We start from the raw sequence: 13,418 nt of genomic DNA on the forward strand, positions 1-13,418 counted from the left end.
GGCTTCGCCCCCCTTAGTAAATGCCTATTAGGGCTTCGCCCCTCCGCGCACCCATGATAAAATGCCGTCTAGGGCTTCGCCCCCCTTGGTTAATGCCTTTTAGGGCTTCGCCCCTCCACGCCCCCATAATTAAATGCCGTCTAGGGCTTCGCCCCCGTGATCAGTTGCCTTTTAGGGCTTCGCCCCTCCACGTCCCCATGGTTAATTGCCGTCTAGGGCTTCGCCCCCATGATCAGTTGCCTTTTAGGGCTTCGCCCCCCGCGCCCCCAAGATTAATTGCCGTTTAGGGCTTCGCCCCCCTTAGTTAATGCCTTTTAGGGCTTCGCCCCTCCGCACCCCCATGATTAAATGCCGTCTAGGGCTTCGCCCCCCTTAGTTAATGCCTTTTAGGGCTTCGCCCCTCCGCGCCCCCAAGATTAATTGATGTTTAGGGCTTCGCCCCCCTTAGTTAATGCCTTTTAGGGCTTCGCCCCTCCGCGCCCCCATGATTAAATGCCGTCAAGGGCTTCGCCCCCATGATCAGTTGCCGTTTAGGGCTTCGCCTCATAAGGCTGCGCCCCATGGGGCTTCGCCCCATGAGGCTGCGCCCCCCTGCGCCCCCTTCGGGGCCCCATGGGGCTGCGCCCCAGGACGCTGCGCTCCCTTCGGGGCTAAGCTCCATAAGGCGGCGCCCCATAAGGCGGCGCCCCATATGGCGGCGCCCCATAAGGCTGCGCCCCATAAGACAGCGCCCCATAAGGCTGCGCCCCATAAGACAGCGCCCCATAAGGCTGCGCCCCATAAGGCGGCGCCCCATAAGGCAGCGCCCCATAAGGCGGCGCCCCATGAGGCTGCGCCCCATGAGGCTGCGCCCCCTTCGGGGTCCCATGAGGCTGCGCCCCCTTTGGGGCCCCATGGGGCTGCGCCCCATGAGGCTGCGCCCCCTTCGGGGCCCCATGGGGCTGTGCCCCATGAGGCTGCACCCCCTTTGGGGCCCAATGAGGCTGCGCCCCCTTCGGGGCCCCATGAGGCTGCGCCCCCTTTGGGGCCCCATGGGGCTGCGCCCCCTTTGGGGCCCCATGGGGCTGCGCCCCATGAGGCTGCGCCCCCTTCGGGGCCCCATGCGGCTAAGCTCCATAAGGCGGCGCCCCATAAGACAGCGCCCCTAAGGCTGCGCCCCATAAGAGAGCGCCCCATAAGGCTGCGCCCCATAAGGCTGCGCCCCATAAGACTGCGCCCCATAAGGTTGCGCCCCATAAGGCTGCGGCCGATAAGGCTGTGCCCCATAAAGCTGCGCCCCCTTTTGAGCCCCATGGGGCTGCGCCCCATGAGGCTGCGCCCTCCATGTCACTCGAAGCGCAACTGTCACATTCACTCAATATATTACATATATATTGATATATAATACATATATATTGATATATCGTAATTCAATATCGCATTCACTCAATATATACATACTAGTGTTGGACCCGTTGATTTCAACGGGTGGTTTCGAAAAGGAATTGAAACTCGAATAAAAATAAAGTTAAAGATATTGAATCGACTGGTTTCGGAAAGAAATTGATGCACGAATTACGAAGTGATTACGAATTACGAACTACGTTTTGTGCATCGCCGACCTCCTGACGCCTTTGCCCCCGATGCCTCCGTCGCTCCGGGGCCTTCGGCCCCAGCGCCGCCGGCGCCCCCGACGCCTTCGGCACCCCGGGGGCTTCGCCCCCAGCGCCGCCGACGCCTCCGGCGCCCCCAGCACCCCCGATGCCTTCGGCACCCCGGGGGCTTCGCCCCCAGCGCCGCCGACGCCTCCGGCGCCCCCGACGCCTTCGGCACCCCGGGGGCTTCGCCCCCAGCGCCGCCGACGCCTCCGGCGCCCCCAGCACCCCCGATGCCTTCGGCCCCCCGGGGGCTTCGCCCCCAGCCCCCCCGATGCCTTCGGCACCCCGGGGGCTTCGCCCCCAGCGTCCCCGATGCCTTCGGCACCCCGGGGGCTTCGCCCCCAGCACCCCCGATGCCTTCGGCACCCCGGGAGCTTCGCCCCCAGCGTCCCCGATGCCTTCGGCACCCCGGGGGCTTCGCCCCCAGCCCCCCCGATGCCTTCGGCACCCCGGGGGCTTCGCCCCCAGCGTCCCCGATGCCTTCGGCACCCCGGGGGCTTCGCCCCCAGCACCCCCGATGCCTTCGGCACCCCGGGAGCTTCGCCCCCAGCGTCCCCGATGCCTTCGGCACCCCGGGGGCTTCGCCCCCAGCCCCCCCGATGCCTTCGGCACCCCGGGAGCTTCGCCCCCAGCGTCCCCGATGCCTTCGGCACCCCGGGGGCTTCGCCCCCAGCACCCCCGATGCCTTCGGCACCCCGGGAGCTTCGCCCCCAGCGTCCCCGATGCCTTCGGCACCCCGGGGGCTTCGCCCCCAGCCCCCCAGATGCCTTCGGCACCCCGGGGGCTTCGCCCCCAGCGTCCCCGATGCCTTCGGCATCCCGGGGGCTTCGCCCCCAGCGCCGCCGACGCCTCCGGCGCCCCCAGCGCCCCCGGAAATGAAAAAACTGAAAAAATGAAAAAAATGAAAAAAATGAAAAAACTGAAAAAATGAAAAAACTGAAAAAATGAAAAAACTGAAAAAATGAAAAAACTGAAAAAAATGAAAAAAATGAAAAAACTGAAAAAATGAAAAAAATGAAAAAACTGAAAAAATGAAAAAAATGAAAAAAATGAAAAAACTGAAAAAATGAAAAAAATGAAAAAAATGAAAAAACTGAAAAAATGAAAAAAATGAAAAAACTGAAAAAATGAAAAAAATGAAAAAACTGAAAAAATGAAAAAAATGAAACTGAAAAAATGAAAAAAATGAAAAAACTGAAAAAATGAAAAAAATGAAAATTATGAAAAAAATGAAAATTATGAAAAAAATGAAAATTATGAAAAAAATGAAAAAAACTGAAAAAACCTGAAAAAAACTGAAAAATATGAAAAAACTGAAAAATATGAAAAAACTGAAAAATATGAAAAAATGAAAAAACTGAAAAAATGAAAAAAAAAATTTTTGTTCCCCATACTGGTTGACGGTTGATCGTCCGTCACATATATACATATATACAAATATACAAATATACAAATATACAAATAAATATACAAATATATTTAGCGACAGTCCGTTTTTATATATATTACTAGTGTTGGACCCGTTGATTTCAACGGGTGGTTTCGAAAAGGAATTGAAACTCGAATAAAAATAAAGTTAAAGATATTGAATCGACTGGTTTCGGAAAGAAATTGATGCACGAATTACGAAGTGATTACGAATTACGAACTACGTTTTGTGCATCGCCGACCTCCTGACGCCTTTGCCCCCGATGCCTCCGTCGCTCCGGGGCCTTCGGTCCCAGCGCCGCCGGCGCCTCCGGCGCCCCCGACGCCTTCGGCACCCCGGGGGCTTCGCCCCCAGCGCCGCCGACGCCTCCGGCGCCCCCAGCACCCCCGATGCCTTCGGCACCCCGGGGGCTTCGCCCCCAGCGCCGCCGACGCCTCCGGCGCCCCCAGCCCCCCCGATGCCTTCGGCACCCCGGGGGCTTCGCCCCCAGCGTCCCCGATGCCTTCGGCACCCCGGGGGCTTCGCCCCCAGCGCCCCCGATGCCTTCGGCATCCCGGGGGCTTCGCCCCCAGCGCCCCGATGCCTTCGGCACCCCGGGGGCTTCGCCCCCAGCGCCGCCGACGCCTCCGGCGCCCCCAGCGCCCCCGATGCCTTCGGCACCCCGGGGGCTTCGCCCCCAGCGCCGCCGACGCCTCCGGCGCCCCCAGCACCCCGGATGCCTTCGGCACCCTGGGGGCTTCGCCCCCAGCGCCCCCGATGCCTTCGGCATCCCGAGGCCTTCGCCCCCAGCGCCCCGATGCAAAAATGAAAAAAATGAAAAAACTGAAAAAATGAAAAAAATGAAAAAACTGAAAAAATGAAAAAAATGAAAAAACTGAAAAAATGAAAAAAATGAAAAAACTGAAAAAATGAAAAAACTGAAAAAATGAAAAAAATGAAAAAAATGAAAAAAATGAAAAAACTGAAAAAATGAAAAAACTGAAAAAATGAAAAAAATGAAAAAAATGAAAAAAATGAAAAAACTGAAAAAATAAAAAAAATGAAAAAACTGAAAAAATGAAAAAACTGAAAAAATGAAAAAAATGAAAAAAATGAAAAAACTGAAAAACTGAAAAAAATGAAAAAACTGAAAAAATGAAAAAAATGAAAAAACTGAAAAAATGAAAAAAATGAAAAATATGAAAAAAATGAAAAATATGAAAAAAAAAAATTTTGTTCCCCATACTGGTTGATGGTTGATCGTCCGTCACATACAAATATACAAATATACAAATATACAAATATACAAATATATTTAGCGACAGTCCGTTTTTATATATAGTATATCGAAGAAAGGAATGGCAACAAAATTAAGGTTTCGGGTGTACAGCCCTCTTAAGTATCTAATTTATCGTAGTTTTATAGAAGATTTGTAACCATCACTGCTCCCATGTTTTTGTTTTGAAGTATTTGGCCGTAACAATCGAAAAATCTATGAGGTATCTAGAATATTTTCCCAATGCAGAGATTACGTCAGACACGTAAATATTGAATGTGTTGACATCAAGGAAAAATATTTGAATTTTATTCTATTAAGTTTTATTTATTTATTTTATTAAGTTAATTCACTCGTTAGTTTTTTCAACCGAAAATTAATTAAATTGTCACGTAAAGTGATTTTTTTATGATAATTTCAATTAGATATTTAGTTGTTTTGAAATTTTCCTTCGCTTGTGATAAACGAATTCATTTTTTATTGTTAGTGAATTTGAATTTCAAAATTAATTTGTATAATTTTAAGCGATATCGAACATAAATATCAGTGTTTGTTAAATTATGTGCGACATTTTCAAATGTACGTACATACATAAATACATACATACAATATTGAAGAAGATGATCGGCAAATGCTTTTAAGCTATTACTATGGAGACTACTTCCAGCTGGTGAATATTAACCTTGTATTTTATTGCTGTGCAAATTCATTTCATAAAAATTGTAACATGTATGGATTTGTTTATTAATTTTTGTATAAAATTTAAATCGTCTTCCAATCCCACGGTAGCCATCTCACTTCAGTTTCGTTCAAAATGTAATGACACGTTTAGCCGTATAAAACCAATTCACTCTACCGTGCGTAAATAGAGTGGAACTTTCTAAAATAAAAAAAAAAACAAGTAAAAATCCAAATAATTCAAATTTTTAGGTATGTGAAAAAATATATTTGAAGAAATACACTATTACATTTCAGAAGCGCTGGTATAAAGACAATTCCAGAAATTCATAATATTAAAGAAATATTTTGATTACTTTGAATAAATAATTAAGAAAATAAAAAAATATGTGAATAATTGAGAAATGTTTCTTGAAATTGTTGACAATTACTGAAAACATAGATGAATAAAATTATCCCATAAAAATACTATTAACCTTAATAAAAGTGTGAAAAACCATCTTAAAATCAGTCGAAAATCATTGAATACACAAAAAATGTATTTATCAAAATTTTTTATCGGAGAGTCTCTGGAAATATTTGAAAATTGTTTGCTTACGAGAAAAATAAACGTTTACTTCGCCGAAGAGAGCGTGAAAAACAATTCTACAAACCGTTTCAGAACAACTGGAATTTAATAAATGGACGGAAATCTGTGAAGTCATTTGAATTTGTGAAGTTACATTATTTGGAAATTAACTTTAGGATAAAAACATATTAATAAAATAATAGTTTCAGAGCCATTGACATTAATATATTGATTATATCTCATAAAACTTAACGATACTAGAAAATTTCACAATTCGATAAAAACCACGATATAACAGAATAAAAATGTAAAAGTATTTGAGAAACCTTCGTAAAATCATTTGAGAGCCGTTGGAATGTAGCAAATTTCAAAAACATATATGAAATTCATCTTCATTTTTAAATAAAAGTTACAATTATGAAAAGTTTGAGAATCACTCAATGAATAATGGAAAATAACGGAAAAGTTGAGAATTCGATGAAAAGTATTATTTAATCGACGAAACGTGTGAAAAATATTTGACACCCACTGTTTGAAATAAATTTAAAGAAATATACAAAATTTATTGATTGAATAAAATTAATTGATGTTCACCGAATGCTTTTCTCTTCCCTGAATAATCTGAGCCTAAGTCCTGATTCCAAGAATTGGTCTTTTTGGACCGCTTTTCAAATCGATGTATTCCATCCACCTGAAAACAAATAAATTGGTTATATTCCGATTTCTCTAAGCAGGTACATACATATGCATGTACATAGGTTTGTACACACCGGAAAACATCGGAAAACGTTACTGAAGTCACTACATTTGATCCATTTGAAGAATTGATTCCGCCGACGATAAAGATACAACAATCTCCCACGAGGACAACGAGGACATCTTCCAATATTTTTGGATAGGGTCCAACTGTTTTTTAGTCCGTCAACTATATCGATGGTGTTTGCTTCATGAAAACACGTTATGCAATAAAATAATTAATTTACAATCAATATAAACTTCCCCCAACCAGTGCCATTTTTTGTATTTTTCTACGAGGGGTCTCTCTTGGGATGAAAGATTTATCATTCTTGTACATATATCCAGTGGCGGCTCGTCCATACGCACTGCGGTACTGCAGCACCCCCAAGGAATTTGAGAAAAATTTAATATTATTATATACATAAATGTATGTATATTATATGAAAATATCAATATTATTTAGGCGTGTATTAAGCTCGCCCGCACACCAATACACCCAATAATGATCATACATCGTGGTAATAATATCAGAAAGTGAGGCATCGTTTATGATTTTGTGCAGTACGGTTTTCGATGGAATATGCCGAGTGGGCGAAGGAGGGGCGCGGGGGCAGCTAGAAGCTTGGTCCGTACTGCACTCCCAACAGTGCCATGTATACACATTTCTTGTTGTGTTTGTGTGCGCTCGACACGCTCCTCACTTTTCCTCATTTCTTCTGAAACCAGTGGCGGACTGGGACTGAAATTAGTACATGCCAGGAGTCAAAGGGGGCCCCCAGGGTTAAAAAAAATTGTTCCCCCCCCCCCCTATATAAAAAAAAATCTTTTTTCCATCACGCTAAAAATCAAGGGTAAAAAATAAATCAAATTTTCAAAAATGCACGAATCAAAAATAAAAATTGCAATTATATTTTGCAAATTTTTATTTTTATTTTTATTATTTAGAATATACACATACTATACGTCTTACTGGCAATTAACAGAAATACAAAATGTATATAGGAAACTTTATTTACAAGATAGGACTGAACCGAGATTCAACAAGGACATACACATAAAATACATAATTATAAAAGAATAATAAAAAATCTAAAAGAAAAATTGGAAAATTAAGAGTATATTAGCAAACGATTGAGTCCTTTCGACGCTTGTGCATATCTGTTAATAATTTCTTCTGCATCCAAATCATCTAACATTTGCTTCTCAATAGAAAGGAACATAAAATTGTCTAAATTTTCTGCAGACAACGTATTTCTCAGTCTGTTCTTAACTATTTTTAATTTTGAAAACGTCCTCTCACATTGCACTCGTGTAACTGAGAGTGTGGAGACGATTTTGTATAATTCATATAGGTTATCATTTGTCGTGTAGTCTGTTCGACGATAAAATTTTTAAAACGCAAGATGGACATGTTCTGCAAGTTTTACAGCTGCTGCTGTCATCCTCACTCTCACTAATTTGAAGTAATAGCTTCAATATATCAAAATTTGAGGCAAATGAAACCAATTCTAATTTTACATTGCCTCTATTGATTAGTGGAAAGAACTTCACAACACCATCCAATGCAATATCATCAAGGCCCTTTTCTGCAATAATTTTAAAATTAGCTGGGTCCAACCAAGATAAATCTTTATACAACTGCTTGTGATGTATAAATCGTGATTGTAGCGATTGGACAATGCGATCCATTATAAGGTTAAATACAGTTATTCTAAAATCAGCCAGAGGATCTGAAGAATTTCCTTCATCATTAGTTACTTCATCTGCCATTCTTTTCTTCTTTTCTTTTTCATTCTTTTCTTCTTTTAACAGGCAACGCTGTTTCTATGGAATCAATTTCCAATGTTTGATTTTCATCCATCCATATTAATCATTGAAATCATATCATTACATATAGTTACGAATTCGAAAGCCTTACTGTGAACATTATGGAATGTTCTTTTCTGTTCTATCAACTTTGTTGTTGCTGTATCTACCAAACTCCATGCAGTAAACATATCTAAACAATTTGTTTGTAAATAACTAGACAAAGGGGCTGTGGTTTCAAATATGTACAAGTAAGTAAATGCTGTCAATATGGTTTCAAACTTTTGAAGACTCTGGAGTAAATAAGTGGCTTCGTGCTTCGTTTTTGCATCAAACTTGTCTGAATCCTGTATCATTGATAAGCATGTAAGTAGATTTACGAAAGTACTAGCAGTGGGATCATTAAAATGTCCAAATATTGTTGTTGCTGCATTAGATTTTCCCGACCACCTGGTTTCACCAATTAGTTTTAATCTTTTCATATTTTCTTGCCCCAGTTGTTTTTCAACAACTCCTATCCACACAAACATTCTCTTATATGATCCATTTATAAAAGTTGCTAAATTTTGAAGCAAATTAAAAAAAGAAACTGCAGACACACAACATTTTGTGGTTTCAGTTACTACCAAATTTAAGACATGGGCATAACACCATATATGAACATGTTGATCTGCCATGTCAGCAAGTTTACTCTGCAAACCATTATACTCTCCATAGTAGCTTGCAGCACCATCTGTGCTATCAGATATACAATTTTTAGGGTCAATATTAAGATGTTGCAACTTTTCAGTCAATAAATTAAAAAGTCCCTGTCCTGTACCATCATTACACGGCACAATTGAAAGTAGGCGCTCATAGACAATGCTTTTATGCACATACCGAATAATGATGCTAAATTGATCGATGATTGTATTATCCTGTGTTGAATCAACCTGGATAGAATAATATTTTGCTTCAAAAACTTCATGATTAATTCTTTCTTGAATCATAGTTTTCATAATATGGATTAACCTATTAACAGTTGTTTTGCTCAAGTAGGTAATTAGTCCACCACGGCCTTTATTTCCCGCCTTTCCTTGGTGTTTAAGTCGTTTCATTCTTTGATATGACTTTTTTTGCACTGCAGAAATGTGAGCTGCTATAATGGTGTCATATTTTGCCATCAACTGCACTGAAGCCAAAAAATTACCATGATTCGAAGCTTCATCATCCAGAGTATAGGCCGATTCATTTCTGTGACTTCGAAAAGAAACTGCTTGCTTGCCTAACATCTTTATGATGTCTATAATCCTCATGACAATACTTCTTTGCTTTAGTACCTTTTCTTTCTTTTGAATTAGTGATGACGCAAAAAAATTATCTAATGTTCCATTATTAACCACACTGATATATTGATGAACATTTCGCACATGGGTTGTTGTCGATTCGTGCACAGCCAAGTTCTGGCTAATACGTCTGTAGTCACTAAAGCCATGTACAAATGATGATGAATCCGATTTGGGACACTCAAACGCTAAGCAATATGAACAATATAAGCACTTATTTTCTTTGTTATATGTTAGCCAATTTCTTGGGACTGAATCATTCATAGTGTTTCTCTCATATAATCGAGCATCAAATGGTAGATCACTTACAGGCTGAAATGGATGTTCAGCAAAAAATTGTTTCAGATTGTCTCGCGATGGATATTGAAATATTCCAGTAGTACATTTTTTTTCTTGTGTAGGTTCAATAACATCATGTGCCTCAGAATTTATGTCTGAAATAATATCTAATTCCTTGTCACTAGTTGAAACTATAGGTATATGCGCGGATGTTGCAACTATAGGAAATATACATAGTCTGTACAGTTACCGGAATAATGAAGCCTGAAGTACTGGGCCTGGGTTGATTAATATAGGATGCACTTATTCTTGTCTCTATATCCTAAGAATTTCTTTCTTGTTCTTGCAACTCACTTGTCAATACATCATCGCCATGAGTATTGTTTCTTGTTTCTTGATTATTTGTTGGTACTATAAAATCTGTAATAGATCTGCAATACTTGGCTGACTTCTGTTTTTTTTTTCTTGGCGTTCTTTGCGTTTTAGTGATCCAGATTTATACCTTCTCTTTTCCATGTTAATAGGGGTAATATATCTGAAAATCAAAACCGATTTATATTTTTGCAAAGCAGTTTCTTCTCTCTTTGTTTTTACAGGGTTTATAATACGATTTTTTTAATTCTTCGTATTAATAAGGATTTTCATTCAATTATAATTATTTTTTTAATCGATGCTAATTACAAATTCTTTATATGTAAAATAACACTGCTCGACACGAAAAATGGTTCAGAGACCAGATATGAATTTTCTTATAGATATATTCACAGTGAACCCGAATCTGGCAATAAAAAATGTTGATTGGCCCGAGATTCGGAGATACATACATATGTATGTACATATGTGTTTTTTAAATCGCGCGATTTATCTATATCGTGGTGTTGTTCGGTCGATGTCTCAAAATCTGTCAATTTCCTGTTCTATAGATTTTATTGTATTCTATTTACATCTAGATACAATAATTCAAAATAAAACCTAAGTCTTGGATGATGAATTGAACATACATACATATATTAACTACAAAAACATAATATTGTATAGTACCGTTGATTATTTTACATATAAAAGCATCATATATATAAAGACGGTAATCTGTGTGTGTGTGTGTGTGTGTTCTAACTCTCGCCGAACATAATGAATGAATCGATAAAAATCGATAAATTAATTTTTCGACGAGACCACTTTGTCGCGACTCGAACCTATCACCCCAAATAGCCTGAATATGAGTCTAATTGAGCTGATGGTCACGTGCATCACGCCAAATCCAATTCTTCATTTCGCCTTTTTTTTTAAACATTAATTGAAATATTCCTTCTCGCCATATAAAAATACGTAATTATAATAATTTTATTTAGCGAGGTTTTGAACCATTTTTTTTTCTTTTCATATAAAACAATTAAATATATATTTTTAATTGAAATTATTGAAATTGATATTTGAAAAATAAAATCAATTCCAGGAGCCGACTCGAACCTATGCCCCTCGCGCCCAGATCAATATACGCTGACCACTACACCATGATACGGGTATAAAGACTGCTCTAAATAACGTTAATATTCAATAATCGTACAGAACGTATGGACAACCAATCAAAACGGAGTCATATCTTCGGTAGTTGTCGGGAGAAGTCGGAAGTAGTCGGGAGAGGTCGGGAGTGGTCGGGTGTCATGGATCGAGTGAATCGATTTCGATTTGCAGTATCGCTCGGGGCGATAGCTAATAATAATAGAAAAAAATAGGAAGTCTTTAAATAAATAATTGAAAACTCTCTATGGGAGTCTGCGTATTTTTAAGAATTGAAAATTATTACAAATAAAGAATTGAAAACTATCTATGAGAGTCTACGAAAATAACGGTTCCGGTTCCGGATTTTTTTTTTAGTTTTATACGAGTATATAATAATTTTATACCCATGCGATGATGTTTCATCGGGCTATTCACTATTTATAATAAACATCAATTAATAATTGTAACTGAACGAAAATCCTTATCGATACGAAGAATTAAAAAGTTCTTATAATAAACACTGTACTAGATGTTTTTTCTATAGAATTGTGATATTTTTATGCTTTAAAATACTTTTCCTCGTGCTATTATGGGTTCATTTGGACAGTTTTTTTTTATTTCAACAAGTTTATAGGGATTGGTTTTTTTATCTCAATTTTTTTTTTTTTATCTAAACGTAATAATTCGAGCGGTACGTGAATTTCAATCGAATTAAAACAAACATCCGCTAAAACGTTGTCGCGTATGAGTGCGAGGGAGAAATTGAAATTCATTAACACGAAAAATGTAGTTTAAATTTTAAAATATCAACGCATTAAATAGATCAAAACTCATACTTGAGCGAATTTAAGAACACTTTTTCAGTGGCTGTCGACGACACAGCAAGTTAATGTGTTATATAATATAGGTATATCTAAAGTTTTAGTACTGTTTTTAAAGCTGTCTAAATTTCCAACATCAAGCTCCTTTTTTTATTGTTATCGATAGTTTTTTTTACCCTTGAGAGATTTTATTGTATTCCGTAATTTGGTTTTCTATGCAAAACAAACAAAATTAAACAATGAAAAAATTAAAAAAATCACTTACCTTAAATCAATGTGAATTTTATAAAATAACATAAAATTCTGAATGTTTCCGCTCTCACAAACTCTTTGTAATTATGCCTTGTCTGCTGTACTAGATGTTGAATAGTACTAGTTCGAAACACAACTAAAGTAAATTGTACGATATTAAGTTGCTTTAATGTGTAAAAAAGAAAACATGTGTTTTGGATTATGCAACTTCGAAGAAAATAAAAGGATAATATTGAAATTTTCGAAGTCGTATTTAGCCAATAAAATAAAAAGGTTTGTCGGAGAATCGTACAAAGTTACCGACAGATCTTTGGAATAGATTTTCAACAGTTTTAACTGGTTTCTTTCGAAAGATCGTGGGTAAAAGTCGCCTTAAAGAGTTTCGTTTTCAATTTAGGTGCAATAAAAATGGCAAAAGCAAAATAGATCTATAAATTACATTGTATATTTCGTTTTAACCCTTGTCCTAGGTAAATAGAATGCATCATAAAATAATGTGGCACAAAAGCGGCTTTTACTTTCGGTAGAAAACAATGCATAATATTTTCGATTAATATTAATCAAAATTCGGGCTTTTGAGGAGGGGGCCCCTGTTCTATATTTCTATATATATATGGATGTGTCAAGATTAGGAATAAATTTTATATTCGGAAACTATTTAAAATTGTGTATTTAAATCTTACTATATTGTCGAAGTATAATCAAATGTTATTTTTAAAGTATGAAGTAAATTTAAATCGCTGGTTGATGATGAGTATCAAAATTGTTTTATGAAATTTAGTTTATATTATTCACGGCAATTTGTATATTCCCATTTTTATTTCAGTAGGTAGTTGTTACATATTTAGGTTAATAGGTATATACATAATCTTGAGGTTGGAAATGGGCTTGACAAAAGGGGCCCACGCAAATGTTGAAACTTACATTTCGAGCCTAATAAAAAAAGTTAACCGATCCTTGGGCTATTAAAGCAGGTATTAGTTGTTTTTGTATATCGTAAGAAATTTCTTTTGTTGAAATACCCAAACTTTAGGTCCCGAAGTGCAATATCCTGTACATTTTTACACACGTAAAATGAAATAGTGAAAAAGCTATTTAACTTTACTGAGGGCCCCTATTTTCTAACA

The 13,418-nt window shown here is 39.1% G+C and overlaps 1 protein-coding gene across 1 annotated transcript; it reads right to left on the minus strand.

Annotated features, from left to right (window-relative positions):
- Positions 1-7,414: 7,414 nt before the first annotated feature.
- Positions 7,415-10,231, minus strand: LOC143917769 (zinc finger MYM-type protein 1-like). The gene is made up of 4 exons (XM_077439348.1): positions 10,156-10,231; positions 8,207-9,933; positions 7,733-8,129; positions 7,415-7,677 (listed from the first exon to the last, which is right to left on the minus strand). The coding sequence occupies exons 1-4, from the start codon at positions 10,229-10,231 to the stop codon at positions 7,415-7,417; spliced, it is 2,463 nt and encodes an 820-aa protein (XP_077295474.1).
- Between the last annotated feature and the right edge of the window lie 3,187 nt (positions 10,232-13,418).

This window comes from Arctopsyche grandis, chromosome 10 (genome assembly GCF_051622035.1).
Source record: "Arctopsyche grandis isolate Sample6627 chromosome 10, ASM5162203v2, whole genome shotgun sequence".
In the NCBI taxonomy this organism is placed as follows: domain Eukaryota; kingdom Metazoa; phylum Arthropoda; class Insecta; order Trichoptera; family Hydropsychidae; genus Arctopsyche; species Arctopsyche grandis.

Coding starts and splice junctions, on each gene's coding strand:
- LOC143917769 (XM_077439348.1), bottom strand. CDS start 10,231: ATGGAAAAGAGAAGGTATAAATCTGGATCACTAAAACGCAAAGAACGC. Junction 9,934..10,155: donor AAAAAACAGAAGTCAGCCAA/GTATTGCAGATC, acceptor TATTTCCTATAG/TTGCAACATCCGCGCATATA. Junction 7,678..7,732: donor TGAGGATGACAGCAGCAGCT/GTAAAACTTGCA, acceptor ATCGTCGAACAG/ACTACACGACAAATGATAAC.